General features: G+C 37.5%; 1 protein-coding gene across 1 annotated transcript in view; it reads left to right on the forward strand.

Moving 5' to 3' along the window:
* Window positions 1-3,049: 3,049 nt before the first annotated feature.
* Window positions 3,050-18,301, forward strand: part of LOC120176222 (E3 ubiquitin-protein ligase CHFR-like) — a 46,407-nt gene continuing 31,155 nt past the window's right edge. Inside the window, exons 1-3 of the mRNA XM_039182684.1 lie at window positions 3,050-3,180; window positions 3,861-4,011; window positions 11,272-11,369. Coding sequence (XP_039038615.1) covers window positions 3,120-3,180; window positions 3,861-4,011; window positions 11,272-11,369 — 310 coding nt within the window. The 5' untranslated portion in view covers window positions 3,050-3,119. The remainder of the gene's footprint in view (window positions 3,181-3,860; window positions 4,012-11,271; window positions 11,370-18,301) is intronic.

Raw genomic sequence — 18,301 nt, forward strand, 5'->3', positions numbered from 1 at the left:
ATTAAAGGTATATTTTCTTGTAGTGTATATAATTATTAACAAAGATGTTGACGAAGATTGGTTGAAAAGCGTGGTGATGTTTTTCTTTTCTTATTAACATCAAAGTCCATGTTTATTATCAAAAGGGTTGGTTTCCAAATAGCTGAAGGATGGGGTAGTAAATGACACGTCAACTCCAATATTTCTCCGACATGTATCACAATTTAATTGGAGAAATAAATTGATTAAATTAAATTGAAATTATGATCTAATTAAAAATTAAGAATTAAAGTTAATTTTGACGATTGAATTGATTAATTCTAAAATCTAGGAGATTTAATCTATAAATTTAATACATGACTAGAATAAAAGATTTTAAAGTCAATGTTCAAATTAAGGCATTAGACAATTTAAAAACAGAATCAGGATTAAATTGCATTAAATAAAAATTCAAGGAAACGAATCATACACAAGAAGTGACCAAAATGAAAGAAAATAAAGCATGATTCCAGCACCGCGAATGTATAATTTTACAAGGACCCGCTCCCTAGTTATAACAATTTTGTTATCTGCCACGTAGACACTTTCGTTAAATATTAACGACAAGTGGCTACATTGAAACCATTTATATAGTTCAATGGTCATATTGACGTAAATTTGAAAACGGTGGTCATTTCGTGATCCAAACCATAGTTATGTGATTATTTACGTAGTTTAACCAAATTTAAAATACATTCCATTAGATTTAGCGTTGAATCATATAAATACATACTCAGAGAAGTTATTAAACTAATGGAATCCAGTTGACTAGATTTAAAATTTAAAATGTAACGAAAATCAAGGGATTTCGACTGTTCTATCCGATTAACCAATAAGCCAATCAATACAATAGAAATTAAATAGATAAAACGTCTCTGTTTTGGTTGCATGGATCGTGTAAGGAAGATAGTTTTGTACGTAGGTCTCGCGTGGAAAGCAAAGTTAACTGCAGGTCTCACGTTAGACCAAACGATAGTCCACTGAAATTGTAGCACATACATAAACAATCATTTTTGAAAGGGAGTAATTGTTAGAGAGCAATCTTGTTTAGAAAACCCCATTTGCCAAGGGCCCATGCAAAAACTCACGTGTCCTTCATTATGGAAACACGACCACGTGAGATTGCACAATTGAGCTAAACTGCCATAGTTTGAAGAAATTATTTTATGTCCCGGCTCACCACATCATTCATGGTACATTGAAGAGAGTCATAAATTCTAGAATAATTTCCAAATAACTGCCGACTTTTTATTTATATATAGGAAAGATATAAATATTCACCTTGAAAAAAATGAGATGAGAAATTATTATTGATTAAGACCGCGGATAAAATGGTACGCCGAGACCATCTAATAATTTTTCATAGTTTGTAACCTAATAACTATCCACGCCAGATCTCTAAGTTTCGTAGCCAAAGTCTAAACAAATTATTAAATGATTTCGATTCATCAAGTCATTTGTGATTCTAACTAATAATAATTTTTTATCTCATTTTTTTAAGGTAAATCTTCACTTCAATCGTATATGTAAATAAAAAATAGACAATTATTTAAAATTTATTTTCAAATTTATAACTCAAGTTCACTTAAATTATAGATGACGTGAAGAGTCGAAACAATCAAATAGTTTTTCCAAAGCCTGACATGTATGGGCGTCGTAAAAGCTTAGGTATCTATTGAACCTTTGTATAGCGAGAGTCTGAGTCCGATACGCAACCATCCATCTACCTATAATCACGGAATAAGAAGTCATCGTCGCCAAGGGTGGTGTGCAACACACGCGCCGCCATTGTGGAGGAATCCATTCCCCGAAAGAAACCGCCGAACACTCTAAAAACCAATGGTCAAAGTCAATGCCCAAATTTTGGAGCAGACTGTATCTGCATCCAAGAAAACAACAAAACCATAGCCATTCACCAGAGCCTCGCGTCGAATCACTATGGGAATGGTGTCGATAGCCAGAGAATTTCTCATCCATGCTACGGGAGCAGTGATAGAAATCCAGCAGAGCAAAAAAATATAGATTGTAACCAAGTAATCACAAACCATTCCAGAACTTGCAATTATCTTGCTAACCCACAATACAGAAACTGAATAAAAATCATCAAGAGCCCTAGTACAAACGCAGAAAAAAACCTTCGAAATAAAGACCAGGTCTAACTCCTAAAGTGGATCTGTGAATCGTTAAACAAAAATACCTGGCCATGGTTGTTCGCTTTTCGACGCTGGTGCAATGTCCCGGCGATCGCGTTCCAGAAAGCAGAAACCCAAACTGATTAACAGCATGGCAAAACGTGGGTTGAGACATTTTTTTCATTTATTATTAATCAATTGGATTTGTTGAAAGAAGCTATACTCTCCAAACCTAGGTACAGTAAACTGAGTGTTTATTTTATTAAATTAAAGTGATTAAAAAATAGTATTTATTCTAAATATAAGTAGTTCGTGTTAGACTTAATACTCGTTAATTGTGTACGTGGGTTATAATTATGCATGCGGGTCAATAAGGTTATTCATTAGCCATTTGATATTGAATACTCGTATATTTGGTATTCTTAGTATTTAAACTCAAAATTTAAGAAATAATAATAATATCTTTAACATAAACACTTAATTCGTGTTAAAAATAAAGAATTAGCAGTAATCAAAGTTGTAATCTATTAAAATCCATATCAAATACATACAAAGATTCTAAAAAAGAATTACTTTCGGAAACTTATTGTCAACTAATAATGTGATAATCAATTATAACAATAGGTAATTATTTAAATTCTAGAATATTTTTAATTTAGAATTAAAATAAATAATTATAATAGATCATAATCAAACATAAACGATCATGAGTGCAATTTAACCCATAACATTTAGGAAAAGCGTACTGTACTCCCTACGACATACACCTCGCCGTGTTGACCGTTGACTTTATGCGCTGCGCTTCAGTGTCAGCCATTCTCTTCCGCAGCAAGCCTTTCTTTTTTATTATTTAATACTGAAATACCAGCGGTCATAGAAGAAACAATACACTACATATTCTCTGAAACTACAACCACAGCAACCCAGTCCCCGGCTGCAGTTCTACATGATAGCACCTCCATTTGATTCATGGCAGAAGTTGGGGAATGTTCTGCGTCACAACCCTCCTCCCAAATTTGGGCTAAGCTTGGTATTACCCCCTCCCCACCCAATTTCCCATCCTTATATCATTTTTGTTTTTCCAAAAAAAAAAAGAACTTTTCTTTATTCGTTCAATCGTCACTCTATTGCGTTGTCTTTTCCCTTTTATGCGTTCATTTGGGAATTCTAAGTTAGATTGTATTCAGAGGGTATATTGCACTGAAATGTGAGAAAAAAAGTTTATTCTGGCTTAACCCCAAGTAAAATCATGCTGTTTCAATCTTGAAACTATTGATCGAATAATTTCAAATAGACTCTTTAACGAGCGTACTTTCTGTTACCGAAACGGAAAAAATGGCTTAAGTAGTTCATTAATTTAGGCAAGCCCTTGGCTTTTCTTTGATTCAACTGCAAACAATTGCCGTATCAAGTTTCAGGACAAGTCTTACATCTTCATTACCTTCGATTCTTGGCTTATTGCTAAAATGTACCATTTTTGTTGGATATTATGTAGCTCTCATTGCGACAATTATTAATACAGTTAGGATAATTTCTGATACGAGGAGCTCTCAAAGAATCAAATGTCGGACTTCGACACAAAAAATGGTTTTTTGGCATGATGATTCTTTTGCCTGTGATGGAATACTTGAATGAGGATTTTACTGTAGATTTTTGGCGACTTCTTTTCCAATATGGCTCTGAATATTCATAAAGTTTTAATTTTTGCAGTTCCGTTAGGTTTGCAAGAGTCGGATATTGAGATATGTTCAGATGAGATTATTGTAAGTTCTCAAATCACACTCTCTTCCCAAGTGAAGCATGACTGGTGCAAAATAACAAGGAATGTGAATATGTTAACCGCGATGATGCAAAATAAAAGGTATCTACAAATCACTCACTAACCTGTGTCTGCTTCCTTTTTCCGGTAGCTAAGAAGGTTGTATTATATGTCATGAATAAAGGCTTGTCTTGATCGAGCTACCTGTTATAATCTGTAAATGTTGGTCTTATTGTCATTCCGAAAGAAAAACGTGCATACAACCAGACTTCTCTTCCCTGTTGTTTGATAATGTATATGATCAATCATATAATTCTACCTGCCTTTTTGCTTTGAGGAAATTTTAATGAAGTTATTCGTGGAGTGTGAAGATTGATTTCTTGGCCCATAGAAGTTTATATGATGCAACAAAGTAGTTACAGAGATAGAGTAGGACTAACAAATGATATCAAATGAAATGAATCATCAAAGTAACTTTAGGACCTCTGTTACCAGAAATCACTATCTCCCAAGAGAATTTTGAATTGGTGTAATCAAAGTAACTTTAGGACCTCTGTTACCAGAAATCACTATCTCCCAAGAGAATTTTGAATTGGTGTACTCAGTTCCAAATTTGGGAATATTAGTGATCCAATTCAGTAAAACTAATTATCCCCTTGATATATAGTTTATCATAAAATTGTTTTTTTTATAGAAGATGAGGCCTCATTAAAAACCCCCTATTTACCCTCCATGTTATGAAAGTAACATGAAGGACATTGAAAGGAGGAAAAGAGCGCCTATAATTTTATTGATCAGAAGAATAATACATTGCCAACCCTTACAACAAACTAAACCTTCCCAGAAAGCATAAGACTTAAAAACCACTATCAGCTGGAAAGCCTAGACACTAATTACATAAGACTGAGAACAAAAACCTACAGAAACAAAGTGAAACATACACTCCAACTCCCCAAATACAAAGGCAGCTAATCAACCTATACCATCTTTAGCTAATCTGTCCGCTTCCCAATTGGCAGCTCTCAAGATAAGCCTTAACATAATATCCATCCCTTCCATAATAGAGACGATCTCCTTCACCAATGATTGGAATAAAGGGGTGCTTAATTCCGGATTTTTGATCCACTTCAGCGCGTTAGTAGAATCCGATTCTAAAATAATCCTCTGATTAAGAACCTCACCAGAATCAATAAGCAAGCGCAACCCCCTCTTAATCGCCAAAAGTTCTGCCATAATCTGAGGACCACCCCCAACCTTTTCAGAAAACCAGTGAATCAACTTACCACTGCTGTCCCTAATCAGACCTCCTATACCACCTTTGTTCCACCCCTTCACCATTACTCCATCAAAATTAATCTTAATGAACTCAACTGGAGGAGGAACCCAGCAAGAAGGTTGGGATCTTGCTTTGTGACTAACCATTGAATCAGCAAGTGTTAAGTCACCCACAAGGGAGTCGAAAGGAATCTGCATATCAAAACTAGCAGCAAACCAAGAAACTATTTTAAAACGAGCAATAAAGAACAACAACACCACATCCAGCTTCCCATTCTTAAAGATAACTTCGTTCCTGATTTTCCAAACCGTCCACAAGATTTCCCTTGGAATGAATTTCCAAATACTAGAGTTCGGAAGAAGCTCATCCCACTGAGTGATACAGTCTAAGGGTTTATTAGGAATCACCTAAGCAACATTCAACAAATTCAAAAATCTGGCCCACAGTCCCCAAGCAACCTCACAATGCAAAAAAAGATGAAAAACAGTTTCCCCAAATCTGCCACACAACGAACATAAGGGATCTTCAATTCCAGCCACTCCACGCTTTAACAATTCCTCCTTAACCATCACTCTCTGATGAACTACTTGCCATAAGAAGGTTTCAGCACGAGGAGGAGCTATCCCTACCCAAATATTCTTGTCCCAAAAATCCTGATTCCCCTCAATACCATCCAAGTCAAAGAAAATCTTGATACATGAATTAGTAGAGAAGCATCCCTCTCCATTCCCTAACCAAATCTAGCAATCTTCCTCGTCATGAGACAAAGAGATGTTATTCAGCATAGAAATCAGATGCAACCATTGTTCAATCTCCCAATCCACCAGATTTCTTCTGAATTGAATATCCCACACTCAGCCTGCAGCATGGTTCTCCCTAAACTCCACTACTTTCCCCTCTTTATTCGTCGAAAGAGCATACAATCTAGGGAACAAATCTTTGAGGGGGACTTCTCCCAACCAAGCATCATTCCAAAATACCACATAATGGCCATTTCCAGTTTTCCACCGCAAATTACTCCTAATGCAGTCACCAAACCCATCATTGGAAAAGAAGTTATTAATCACTCCTCTCCAAATCCAAGAGGCACGAGCAGTCAAAGAACTCTCTAACATTTTGGAGTTCAGGTCCAAATTATTCACACAACAAACTACTCTCTTCCACCAAGAATCCTTTTCAGAGGCAAACTTCCATACCCATTTGCCCAACAATGCTCTGTTCAGAATAGCTAAGTTGGGATCCCTAGACCCCCAACCTTCTCGGCTTGTTGACCAATCCCCAGTTCACCCAATGTATGTCTCTTTTATCAGTCGACCCCCCATAAAAATGCAGCCATTATAGAGTTTAATTTATGCAGCACCGAAACTGGAATTCGAAATAAAGAAAGGAAATAAGTGGGAAGAGAGCACAAAACAGATTTCATCAACACCACCCTCCCTGCTAATGCTAGAGAATTTGTCTTCCAACCAGACAACCTATTATAAAAATTCTGCACGATTGGCTCCCACATTGCAACAGAATTTCTCTTAGACCCCAGAGGCAAGCCTAAATAATCTGCTGGAAACTTACCCACTAAACATCCAATTTCCTTAGACCAATCAACAAGCACATCATCCTCAATATTAATTTCAAAAATTCTGCTCTTGACTAGATTAATCTTCAACCCCACCAATAACTCGTAAATCTAAAGCACCCTTCTAACATTCTTCAAATCCCGAATTGAAGCCTTTGAAAAAATAATAAGGTCATCCGCAAATTGTAGGTGCGAGAGCTTGAATGAACGATCTTGAACTCCTAACTCAAAACCCGAAAACAGTCCCAAATCCTCTGCTTTAGTTAACAGCAAATGAAGCAATTCACCACCCAAATTAAACAACAAGGGTGATAACGAACATCCCTGTCTAAGACCTCTTTTTGTATGAATTTTCTCAGTAGGAGTCCCATTCAGTAGAACAGAAATAGAAGCTGTTGACATACACTGATACATCCAAGAACGCCATTTTTCGCCAAACCCCATTTTACCCAATATTTTCAACAAAATCAACTGAATCATATGCTCTCTTGAAATCCACCTTAAAGACCACCCCCTTCAACCCTTTCTTCCTCCAGAAGTCAATTCCTTCATTTGCTATGAAGGAACAGTCCAGAATGTTTCTCCCTTGAATAAATGCAAATTGGGACGGACTAATAATGTCATTAATGCACAAACTGAACCTCCTAGCCAAGACCTTTGACAAAATTTTATATAGTTCTCCCACAAGGCTAATTGGCCTAAAATCCCCCATCCCCTCTGGGTTAATCTTCTTAGGAATAAGAGAAATAAAGGAATAATTCACCTCCAAGTCCTACTCCTTCCCCTCGAAAAAGTCATTAAAAAACAGCATAATATCATCTTTCAAATTAGACCAGAATTTCTTGAAAAAACCTAAATTCAAACCATCTGGGCCAAGAGCTTTGTTGCTATCCGAATCAGCAATTACTCTCCAAACTTCTTCCGAAAATTGCTTTTGAAGTGCTAACCTCTGCCCTTCCGATAATTTTAAAAATTCCAGATTTATATCCTCAGCCTCCAAAGAATTTTCCTGAGAAAACAGACCATTGAAAAACTCCATCACAGAATTTCTAATTAAGGTAGGATCTTCTATGGCTTCATTCCCCACTATAAGGGACTTAATGCCGTTGTTTCTCCCTCTAACTATAGCAGAATGGTGGAAAAATCTGGTGTTCTTATCTCCCTCCATTCTTCATTTCAGTCTCGATTTTTGCAACCAAATCGATTCTTCTTTCTTTTGGAGCTCCCATAAATCTCTCTTTGCTTCAATTATTGACCTCATTGTCACTGAGGGAAGGCCTTGTTGCAGATCCAACTCCATTTCCTGAATTCTTTTCTCCAACAGTTAAATTTTCCAGGCAACTCTAAATAACCATCTCATTACCACGCCCTTCACCCGCTTAAGAACCTTAGACATGGGATTCCCCTTTTCCTCTTTACAAATATTCAGCTCCTTATCCATCATCTCAGTAAAACCCTCCTCCTGCATAACATAGTTAAACAACCTAAACGGCTTCAGGCCCCAATTGCAATCCTTGTTCTCCAGCAGAATAATATTATGATCGGAAACGAACCTTGGCTGCAATGATTGACTTAGCTTCGGGAACAAACTTACTAATCTCTGATCAACCAAAAAACGGTCCAACCTCTCAAACGTAGGAACTTCCCTATTATTACACTATGTAAAACGGCCTCCAGACAGTGGCAAATCGAGTAAATTTGCCTTGCTCACAAAATCCCTAAAAATATTCATAGACACGAATTCACAGCTCCTTTCTCCTCCTGTGACAAAACTACATTGAAATCTCCTCCTAAGCATAATGGACAATCCACGTTATCCAAAAAAGATAATAACTCCCTAAAAAATGTCTCTTTCTCTGCATCCACACTAGGGCCATACACATTAATGAAACAGCAACTTCCTGAGAGTCCCTCCATAGTCCCTTTTATTGCAACAAATCTGCTATAAATGACTACATCTTCCATCACAAATTCCTTCTAATTCCACAAGGTTACTAATCCACCAGCAGAACCTATGGAAGTAGCTATTGTCGATCCAGTAAGTAATTTCCCCCCATTTTCCTCACTAACAAATGACTGGCAACCTCCAATTTGGACTCTTGCAGAAATAAAATTGTAGGTCTTTTCTCATCAACAAACCTCCTAATAGCTCAAGCTTTCACTCTCCTACCCAAACCTCTAACATTCCAAGACATCATCGACCACTCAACCATCATTAATATATCATAACCTTACAACCCAGCTACAACTACTGACCGTCCTTCGAATTACTTTCATTCACCATTGGAACCATTTTAGCCATAAAAGCTTCCTCTCCTTTGAATTTCACCCCCAACAATTTGGACACATTCCAACACTCCAATGCCTCTGCCACCCCCTCATTCTCATTCTCTGCAAAGGAAGCTAACTCCTTGCCATTGCAACTCTTAACTTCCCACCTCCTAGAATAAACATTCTTATAAAAATCTCTTTCAATATTACTTACTGACGCACATTTCCCAGTATGACGATGCCTCGCCGGTGATATAGACCGATTCTGCAAGTTTAAAGCAGATTGATCACCAATTGCCATTTCTACAGATTGGATACGAACAGTATTCGACCTTAAAATCCCTTGATCAGGCCCACTTGTTTAACTTCAGACCAAGCTGGTATTAAGCCCATTATCTTGTACACCCTTATCCTGGCCCAAGGTGACACCTTCCACGGTTCTCTCCTTTTCTCTTTCTTCATTAAAATCCTCTGACACTCTCTGTTGACTGGGAACATCACCTACTGCTGCTACCTCCGTAGAACAAAAGTCAACAGCCAACATATGTTTTGTCCCTTCTATTATTTTCAAATTTCCATCGATAACCGTATCAACCCCTTGTTTATCACCTCGTACCCATGCTTCAGCCCTGTCCTGAGAGTCTAACAAGGACTGATCACCCAACTGCTCTTCCTGTCCCTCCTGGACATCCCGCTGGCTCCAGTCCGGCGAATTCTCCTCCCGAGAAGCCACTGTTCCGTTATCTTCAACCACATCGTCCAACTCTGGAAAAAAATCTTCACTCCCTTCCACTTTAATTTTAATGATAAACGATCTTCCATACGTGTTAATGGAAACATGAGAAGGAATGTCAAAAGCACTCTCCACCCTTAGCAACATATGAGCCACCCTGCAATCCACTTTTTGAACTGTTTGCTCATGAATCTTCACTAGCTTGCCCCATCTCGATGCCAAATTGGTGAAGAATGGCACCGTCCAACAATTTAATGGAACACCTAACAAGGAAACAACACAGTAGGCTAAAGGGACGGAATTCTCCTCCATAACAGATTACAACCTTTCAAACCAGAAAGACAAAGCCTCCCACTTCTCTTCTATCGATGCTTCTTTCTCCTCCACTGTGTTGAAGACGATCAAACAAGCATTTTTTGTATATCCCCACCTGACCACCTTTACATTGAATCCTTTATTCCTTAATGCCCTTTGCACAAATTCCACTTCGAAGATCGCCTTACAAATGCCTGTTAAAGACGACCTCAGCCATCTCCTCTCCTCCGTTGGAATAAACACTTGCATAGGCTTTTTCACCTCCCTCTTATCTCCTACGTTGCACAAATGATGACCATCACCTTTTTTCACCCCCACCACCGTATCCTTGTAAGTTCTAACATCATGAAACTTATTCAACAGCTCCTCTCTCTCTACAACATCCATCCGGGATATTGGTCTTTTTCCTTTCAACTCCTCTGCACCTGCATCTCTAAACCCCAACACACTATTTTGCTTCAAGCTTCTCGCAGCACTATTTCTCTGATATTTCGCAATCGATACCAGTATTCTCCTCCCATCGACCACAACATTATTCATCCGTTCCACTGCCTTCAGCAAATCCTCCTTGCTTGCAAAATGAACAAAAGCAAACATACTGACCTTATAATTAGGTCTCCTATTAACGAACGGAATATACAACTTAATCACCTTGCCATGAACGTTAAATCGATTCCATAAAGCACTTCTATGCACACCCCTACTAAGATTATCTACGAACGCTACCCATGATACTCCTCTAGATAGCACTCTATCTCTGTTTGAAGAGAAGTTCGCTACCCGCTGCTCTCTAACTCTCTCTCTAGCTCTCCCACTCATAGTTTTTTTTATCATAAAATTGTTGACAGTTAACCAATTTTAGAGTTATTAATTTAGAGTTATGTGTTTATATAAACACAAAATTTATACATATAAGTTCCAGAAAAACGTTTTATGTTCCAATAACTTGTATTTCGTTCCTACTAATTGAACCAAAGCAGAGTACCCCTATCGAATTACGTTATAGTTTTTGTTCCTTGTACTGGACCGATCAGCGAACCAGGTAACATTAGTTAGGACAGGGTTTCAGTAGCTCTGGCATAGATGTATAGTGGTCTCCATTGTAAATCTTGTATTCTGTTTCACCTATTATTACTACGTACACAACTTTTCTAACTTGTTTCTCTTTTCTACTTATGCATTGAGCTACTGCAGTTCAAATGATATGCTTGTTGATGATGCTGTTGTCCAAAGCGGAGATGTCATCAAAATCAAATCTGGCACTGAAATAGTTTTGGGTCCTAATAGAGAAGGTCAGCTTTAGATCACTCTGTAACTTGTTCTTTACATTGTTTGTTCTTGATTTAGATAGTAATCTATGCAAAGTGTATCTCATTGATTAAAGTTTCCAATCAATAGCAATGATTAAATTGTCAAGTGTTGCGATTGCTTTCTGATTTTCTTTTTCAAATTAAACGGACGTTTAGAGTTTAGTTTCTATTGAAAATGAGGGCATTATCATTTTCTTAACTTTTTATCATTCGACTGGAGGGAGTTGGACATTGTTCTCAAGGGTCAGGGGTTCTCCCTCCCCTCAAAAGGTGATAGTTTGAGTTAATATTGTTTGGTGTGACGGAAAAGTTATAAGAGAGGGAAACGACATCATGGATAATATGCTATGCCTTTTGGAGTCTACTGTTGGTTTCATACCCTGCTTCTACATAATTTTATAAACAGAAGTTATTCCTATAATGAACTGTTCACATCTTAATCAGTACAAATCATTTTGTTTTTTCTGAATTTGGATTTTTATGCTTCTAAACAAGTTCAGTCTTATTTGTTATACTCCAAAAACACTATTATTTGTTCACATCTTATTTTTATGCTTCTAAGTTTTATATTGCTTTATATGTCTTTTTTTATAGGAATAGGTGGCCTCATTAAAAACCTCCCTCTTAGAGGTCCTATACCATAAGGTAAGAACCAACTAGCGGAAGGAGGAAAAGAGTGCCACAATATATTGATATCAAGAAAGTTACATAAGACTTAAAACAATCCTGCCAATTACATAAAACTTAAACACACTCCTATAATACCTTACTGAAAAACACCTTAGCTAAATAATACAAGGAAAACTATCACCCAATCCCCTCCTTTGCTAGTAAATCAACCTCGCAGTTACAACTCCTCGGAATCCACCTCACAATAATCTCATACACAGCAACCAAAGACACTAATTCCTTAACAAAATTTATAAGAAAAGTAGGAACACTGACTTGATCTTTAATCCACTCCACAACTAATTTACAATCACTTTCCACAATGAGTCATCCCTTTGATATCCATTCTGAGGAAACAAAGGTGTCTATTCCTTTTTTGATAGCTTCCAGCTCTGCTATGATGATAGGATTAGGACCAACATTTTCTGAAAAAGAAAACAACACAGTCTGATTCCAATCTCTAAGAATACCCCCAATTCCAGCAGTCATCCCAACACTACTAACCGCTCCATCCACATTCATCTTAAAAAAATCTGTTGGAGGACTCCAGCAAACCACCGGTCTAATAAACTCTTTAACATCTGAAAGGTTGTCTGCCAATGAAGGGTAACCTATTAAAGAATCCACCTGAATAGAGAGATTAGGAAACTTTGCTAGGAACCATTTCGCTAACCTGAGCCAAACTATGAAGAAAAGAGAGAATCTGTCCATCTTTCCTCTGTCAAATATAATTTTGTTTCTAAACTTCTATACTGGCCATAAGACTGCCCCTGGGATAAACCTCCAAATAGTCGAATAAGGCTCAAATCAGACCATGAACTGAGAAGGGAGGGTGGGTCAGAAGGAAAAGCTAATTGAATACCCCAAAAGGTAATAATTCTGTACCACAATTCCCACGTAACCTGGCAGGAGATGAAAAGATGTTGGACAGATTCTTGCCATTGATTGCATAAAGGGCATAAAATATCATCCCCTATAGGAACCCCCATTTTCTTCAATTCCACTCTCATCGCTAGTTTCTTATGTGCAACTTGCCAAAGGAATGCCTCCACTCTAGGAGGGACTAGGCCCATCCAAACACATTTGTTCCATGGAAATGATTCGACATTAGAAGAGTAAAAAGTTCTTCTGCATGCTTTTACAGAAAACACTTCCTCTCCTAACTCATCCCATAGCAAACTGTCCTACAAAGAATAAATCAGTTTTATGTCTAAGTCTATCCAATAGTTCAACCAACTGCTCCACTTCCCAATCACAAAGATTCCTCCTAGTCTTGATATTCCACTCCCATCCACTCAATTTAAAGCATCCAAAATCAGCCACATTACCCTCTTTATTTGAAGAGAGAGCAAAAATTCCAGGGAAAAGCAGTTTCAATGGAAAATCCCCAAGCCAAGAATCATTCCAAAAGGAAATAGATTTACCATTCCCTAAATGAAGTTTTGCGTGAGATCTAAGGCAACCTTATTGAAAATTCTGCCTTATTGAGTGATGTTGCAGCCTACACGGCAGCAAACTACCAGCGCAGGCCTGATGAAAAACCATGGGTCTGGTGTGATTTTTGCAACAAACCCCGCCATACACGTGAGACATGTTGGAAAATTTATGGCAAACCTGCTAACTGGAAAAGCAACAAGCAAGGAGAAAAGAATCGTGGAATTCCTACGGCAAGTGAAGCTGACTCAGGTCCCTTGTCCCTTCAACAAAGAGCAGATTGATCAACTCTTGAAACTGATAAAATCCAATTTCTCATCCGGTATTCCTAGTGTTTCTTTGGCACAAACAGGTAGTAATCCTAAAGCCCTTTCTTGTCCAAATTCCTCTCCGTGGATAATAGATTCCGGAGCCTCAGATCACATGACTAGTTTTTCTCATTTATTTAATACCTATTCACCTTGCCCTGGAAATGAAAAAAATTAGAATAGCTAATGTTAGTTTTTCAACTATTGCAGGAAAAGGACTCATTAAACTGACAGAAAAAATTAATCTCAATAATGTTCTTCATGTCCCTAAATTAGCCTGCAATCTTTTGTCTGTCAGTAAACTATCTAGAGATTCTAATTGTTACATTACCTTCTTTGAATCATATTGTGAATTTCAGGACCGGAACTCGGGGATTATAATTGGACGTGCTAGGATGATTGAAGGTCTTTATTACTTTGATGAAGTATCTATCAGTAATAAAAAAGTTCAGAGCTTTAATGGTACTAGTTCAATTTTTGTTCGAGAGAAAATAATGATGTGGCACTATAGACTAGGACATCCTAGTTTTCTTTATTTGAAACACTTATTTCCAGAATTATTTAAAGGAATTGATTGTTTTCATTATAAAAATTGCATTTTTCAAAAAACCGTCGTTCCCCTTATTTACCAAAAGATTATCAGGCCTCCAAACCTTTTTATCTGATTCATAGTGATGTTTGGGGCCCTTCTAAAGTTACTACTATTTCTGGTAAAAGGTGGTTTGTTACTTTTATTGATGACCACACACGGTTATGTTTGATTTATCTAATGAATAAAAAGTCTGACGTGAGATTTATTCAAAAATTTTTACACTGATTGAAAACCAATTTCAAACCAAGATTAGTATTTTACATTCTGACAATGGAACGGAATATTTTAATGAGCACTTAGGTGATTTTTTTTTGATAAGAATTTCAGGCCTCGTTAAAAACCTCCCTCTTGATTAACGGTGCTTGTAGGTAAGCTCCTTAATCAGTGGAAGGAGGAAAAGAGTGTCTTAGGATTTTATTGAACATAACAATAGTATACATAAAATACATCCCTATAAGTGCACTAGACACAGGCAGATAAACACAAGGCAACCTTGTGACCCTTATACATCAACATTTTAATCAACCAATTCCTTCTTTAGCTAAGACATCAGCCTCTAAGTTTGTTGTCCTATTTACCCATCTAACCACGCCTTCAAACACATTAAGCAAGTGAACAATGTCTCTAACCAAATAAGCATAAACATCAAGACATAATTCAACTCCCTTAACTCAATCCACTGCCATCTTGCTGTCACTTTCAATAATCAGTCGGTCCTTTATCGTCTCCCTAAAATCAGCATAGAAGAGTAGGCCCTTTTGAATAGCTTTTTACTCCATAAATGTTGGAGGCCTCGGACCAGCTGGCTCCTTAAAGGTCCCTAATGTAGATCCAGAGGACTCTTTTAAAACTCCTCCTAAATCGCTCTTCTTCCAATCCTTAGTCGTAGCTGCATCAACATTAATTTTCACAAAATCCATAGGAGGAGGATGCCAAGGAATAGTAGACACAATCATATTAGAATGGGAGGAACAAGTGTCCCCTAAGGACGGGTCTGAAATAAGAGTCTTTAAGAATATACACCCCTTTATTCTTCGCTAGAAACCATGAAGCCAGCCTAAACCTTGCTAAGAAGAAGAATTCAACCTCATCCAACTAACGACCCCCGGAATGAGAGACCAAATCGAATTAAAAAACAATTGAATTCCTCGATTTCCAAGTAGTCCAAATAATGACCCCCGAAATGAGAGACCAAATCGAAGAATCAGTCTTCAAAGCATCCCAAGCCAAGAGAAAACTTTTAGCATTATAATGGAAAACAGATTGAATCTTCCAAAACTTTAGAAATTTATTCCAAACAGACCACACCACCGGACAATAGAAAAACAAATGTGAAGGAGTCTCTTCTTTCATCATGCAAAGAGGGCATAACAGGTTCTGAATGCCTGTTATTCCTCTTTTTCACCAGTTCAGTTTTAACCGCCAACCTCCCTAGAACAACCTGCCACATAAAGGACTCAACTTTTAGTGGCAGCTGGCCACTCCAAACAATCTTATTCCAAAAGTAAGCCTCATCCAAACCTAAAGAACCTGAAGAACAAAGATTAACAGTAGATTGAACAGTGAACACCCCATCCCCAGACCCTTTCCAAATCATCCCATCCGAACTATCCATAGTTAGAGCAAACGCCGAGATAACAACCATCAAATTAGCCCACTGTTCTATCTCCCAATCATTTAAATTCCTACGAAACTGCACATCCCAAATCCAGCCGGAAGTGCTATACTCCCCAAACTCAAATAATTTGCCTGATTTGTTGATCGAAATGGAAAAAAGTCTAGGGAAAATAAGAAGTGGATAATCCAAAGCCCAAATATCCTGCCAGAACCGAATAAATTTACCATTTCCAACTAATATAGAACACATACTTCTCAACTTTGAGCTAATAGGGTCATCTTTATAGTGGTTATTAACCACTAATCTCCAAATCCAAGATACTTTATTTGGAGTCTTACTGTCAAACAATAGCAAAGAAGGATCCAAATTATATTTAGAATAAATAAAATCCCTCCATACAGACCCTTTTTCGTTTGCATTACTCCAAGACCATTTTTCTAGAAGTGCTCTATTCATCAAATTCAGCACACCCAAACCCCCATCCATCTTTGATCTGCAAACATTCGGCCAGCTAACCCAATGGATCTTACTTTTATCAACTCCCCCTCCCCATAGGAAATTTGACATCATTGAATTCAGAGTTTTAAGAACCGATGCTGGAATCATGAAAAGAGACGAGTAATAAATAGGCAACGAACAAAGAACCGACTTAACCAAAACCAGTCTTCCTTCTAAAGAAAGAGATGCAGCCTTCCATCCTGTTAATTTTTTGGAAAAATTACTGATCACCGGATTCCAAATAGCCGCAGAATTCCTAGAAGCCCCAAAGGAAGCCCTAGATATTCTGAAGGAAGCTTCCAACAGAACAACCAATAGTATTAGCCCACTCATACACTTCCTCATCATTCAAATTCACACCAAACAGCTTGCATTTCTTCATATTGAGCTGTAAACCCGAAACAACTTGGAACACTCAAAGGACCCTTTTCACATTGAGAATTTGCATCTTCGAAGCTCCACTAAAGATAATGAGATCATCCGCAAACTGTAAGTGAGATAGATTAAAAGACCCCTCATCCCTCCCAATAGTCAATCCAGAAAACAGCCCTTGTGAAACAACCTTTAAAATCAGTAGATTAAGGAGTTCACCAATAAAATTAAACAGCAAAGGGGATGAAGGACATCCCTGTCTAAGACCCTTTGCCATAGGAATTTCCTCAGTAGGGACTCCATTAACTAGAACAGACACTGATGCAGTGGTTACACATTTTTTGATCCATCCTCTCCACCTGGAACCGAAACCCATTTTCTCCATAACTAAAAATAGAATATTCCAATCCACCGAATCATAAGTTTTCTTAAAATCAGCTTTGAAACACAACCTTTCTTAAAATCAGCTTTGAAAACACAACCTTTGAGTCCATTTTTCCTCAAAAAGTCGATTCCTTCATTGGCAATTAAAGAGCAATCTAATATTTGACGACCTGGTATAAAAGCGAATTGTGTGGGGCTGATTAATTCTGAAATACAGCTCTTCAACCTCCTCGAATGACACTTGGAGAGGATCTTATATAAACCACCAACTAAGTTAATAGGTCTAAAGTCATCAAGGTCACCACTATTTGATACCTTTGGGATAAGAGTAATAAAAGTATGATTAACACCATGTTCCCACTCTTTTTCCAAATAGAAGTTATTGAAAAACTTCATAACATCTCCTTTAAGCATATTCCAAAATCTTTTAAAAAATCCCATATTTAGACCGTCTGGCCCAGGAGCTTTATTCCCATTACAAGACTCAAGAGACTCCCAGATTTCCTCCTCAGTGAATTCTTTCTCTAATCTCAAACTCTGTTTGAGAGAAATACTAGAAAAATCCAGCCCAATGTCTTCCACATGAAGGGTAAACTGATCATTGAAAGCCTTGAAAAAATGATCTCTGACTGCTGATTTAATAACATTCGAGACACTTAGGTGATTTTTTGAAAGAAAAAGGGATTTTTCATCACTCTACATGTCGGGATACCCCTCAACAAAATGGCATTACAAAACGAAAAAAATAAACATTTACATGAAGTAGCACGTGCCATAATGTTTTACATGCATGTTCCCAAATACTTATGGGGTGAAGCAGTTTTAACAGCCGCTTACTTGATAAATAGGATGCCTACTAAGGTGTTAACATACAAAACACCACTCGATTGCCTAAAATCATCTTTTCCTGGAACAAGGTTGTTTTCTGATTTAACTGTCAAAGTTTTTGGATGTACTATCTACGTTCATGTCCCATGTCAATTTCGTTCAAAACTTGACCCACGTGCTATTAAATGCGTTTTTTTGGGGTACTCTTCAA

This window comes from Hibiscus syriacus, unplaced genomic scaffold, assembly GCF_006381635.1.
Source record: "Hibiscus syriacus cultivar Baekdansim isolate YM2019G1 unplaced genomic scaffold, ASM638163v2 tig00112231_pilon, whole genome shotgun sequence".
Taxonomy (NCBI): domain Eukaryota; kingdom Viridiplantae; phylum Streptophyta; class Magnoliopsida; order Malvales; family Malvaceae; genus Hibiscus; species Hibiscus syriacus.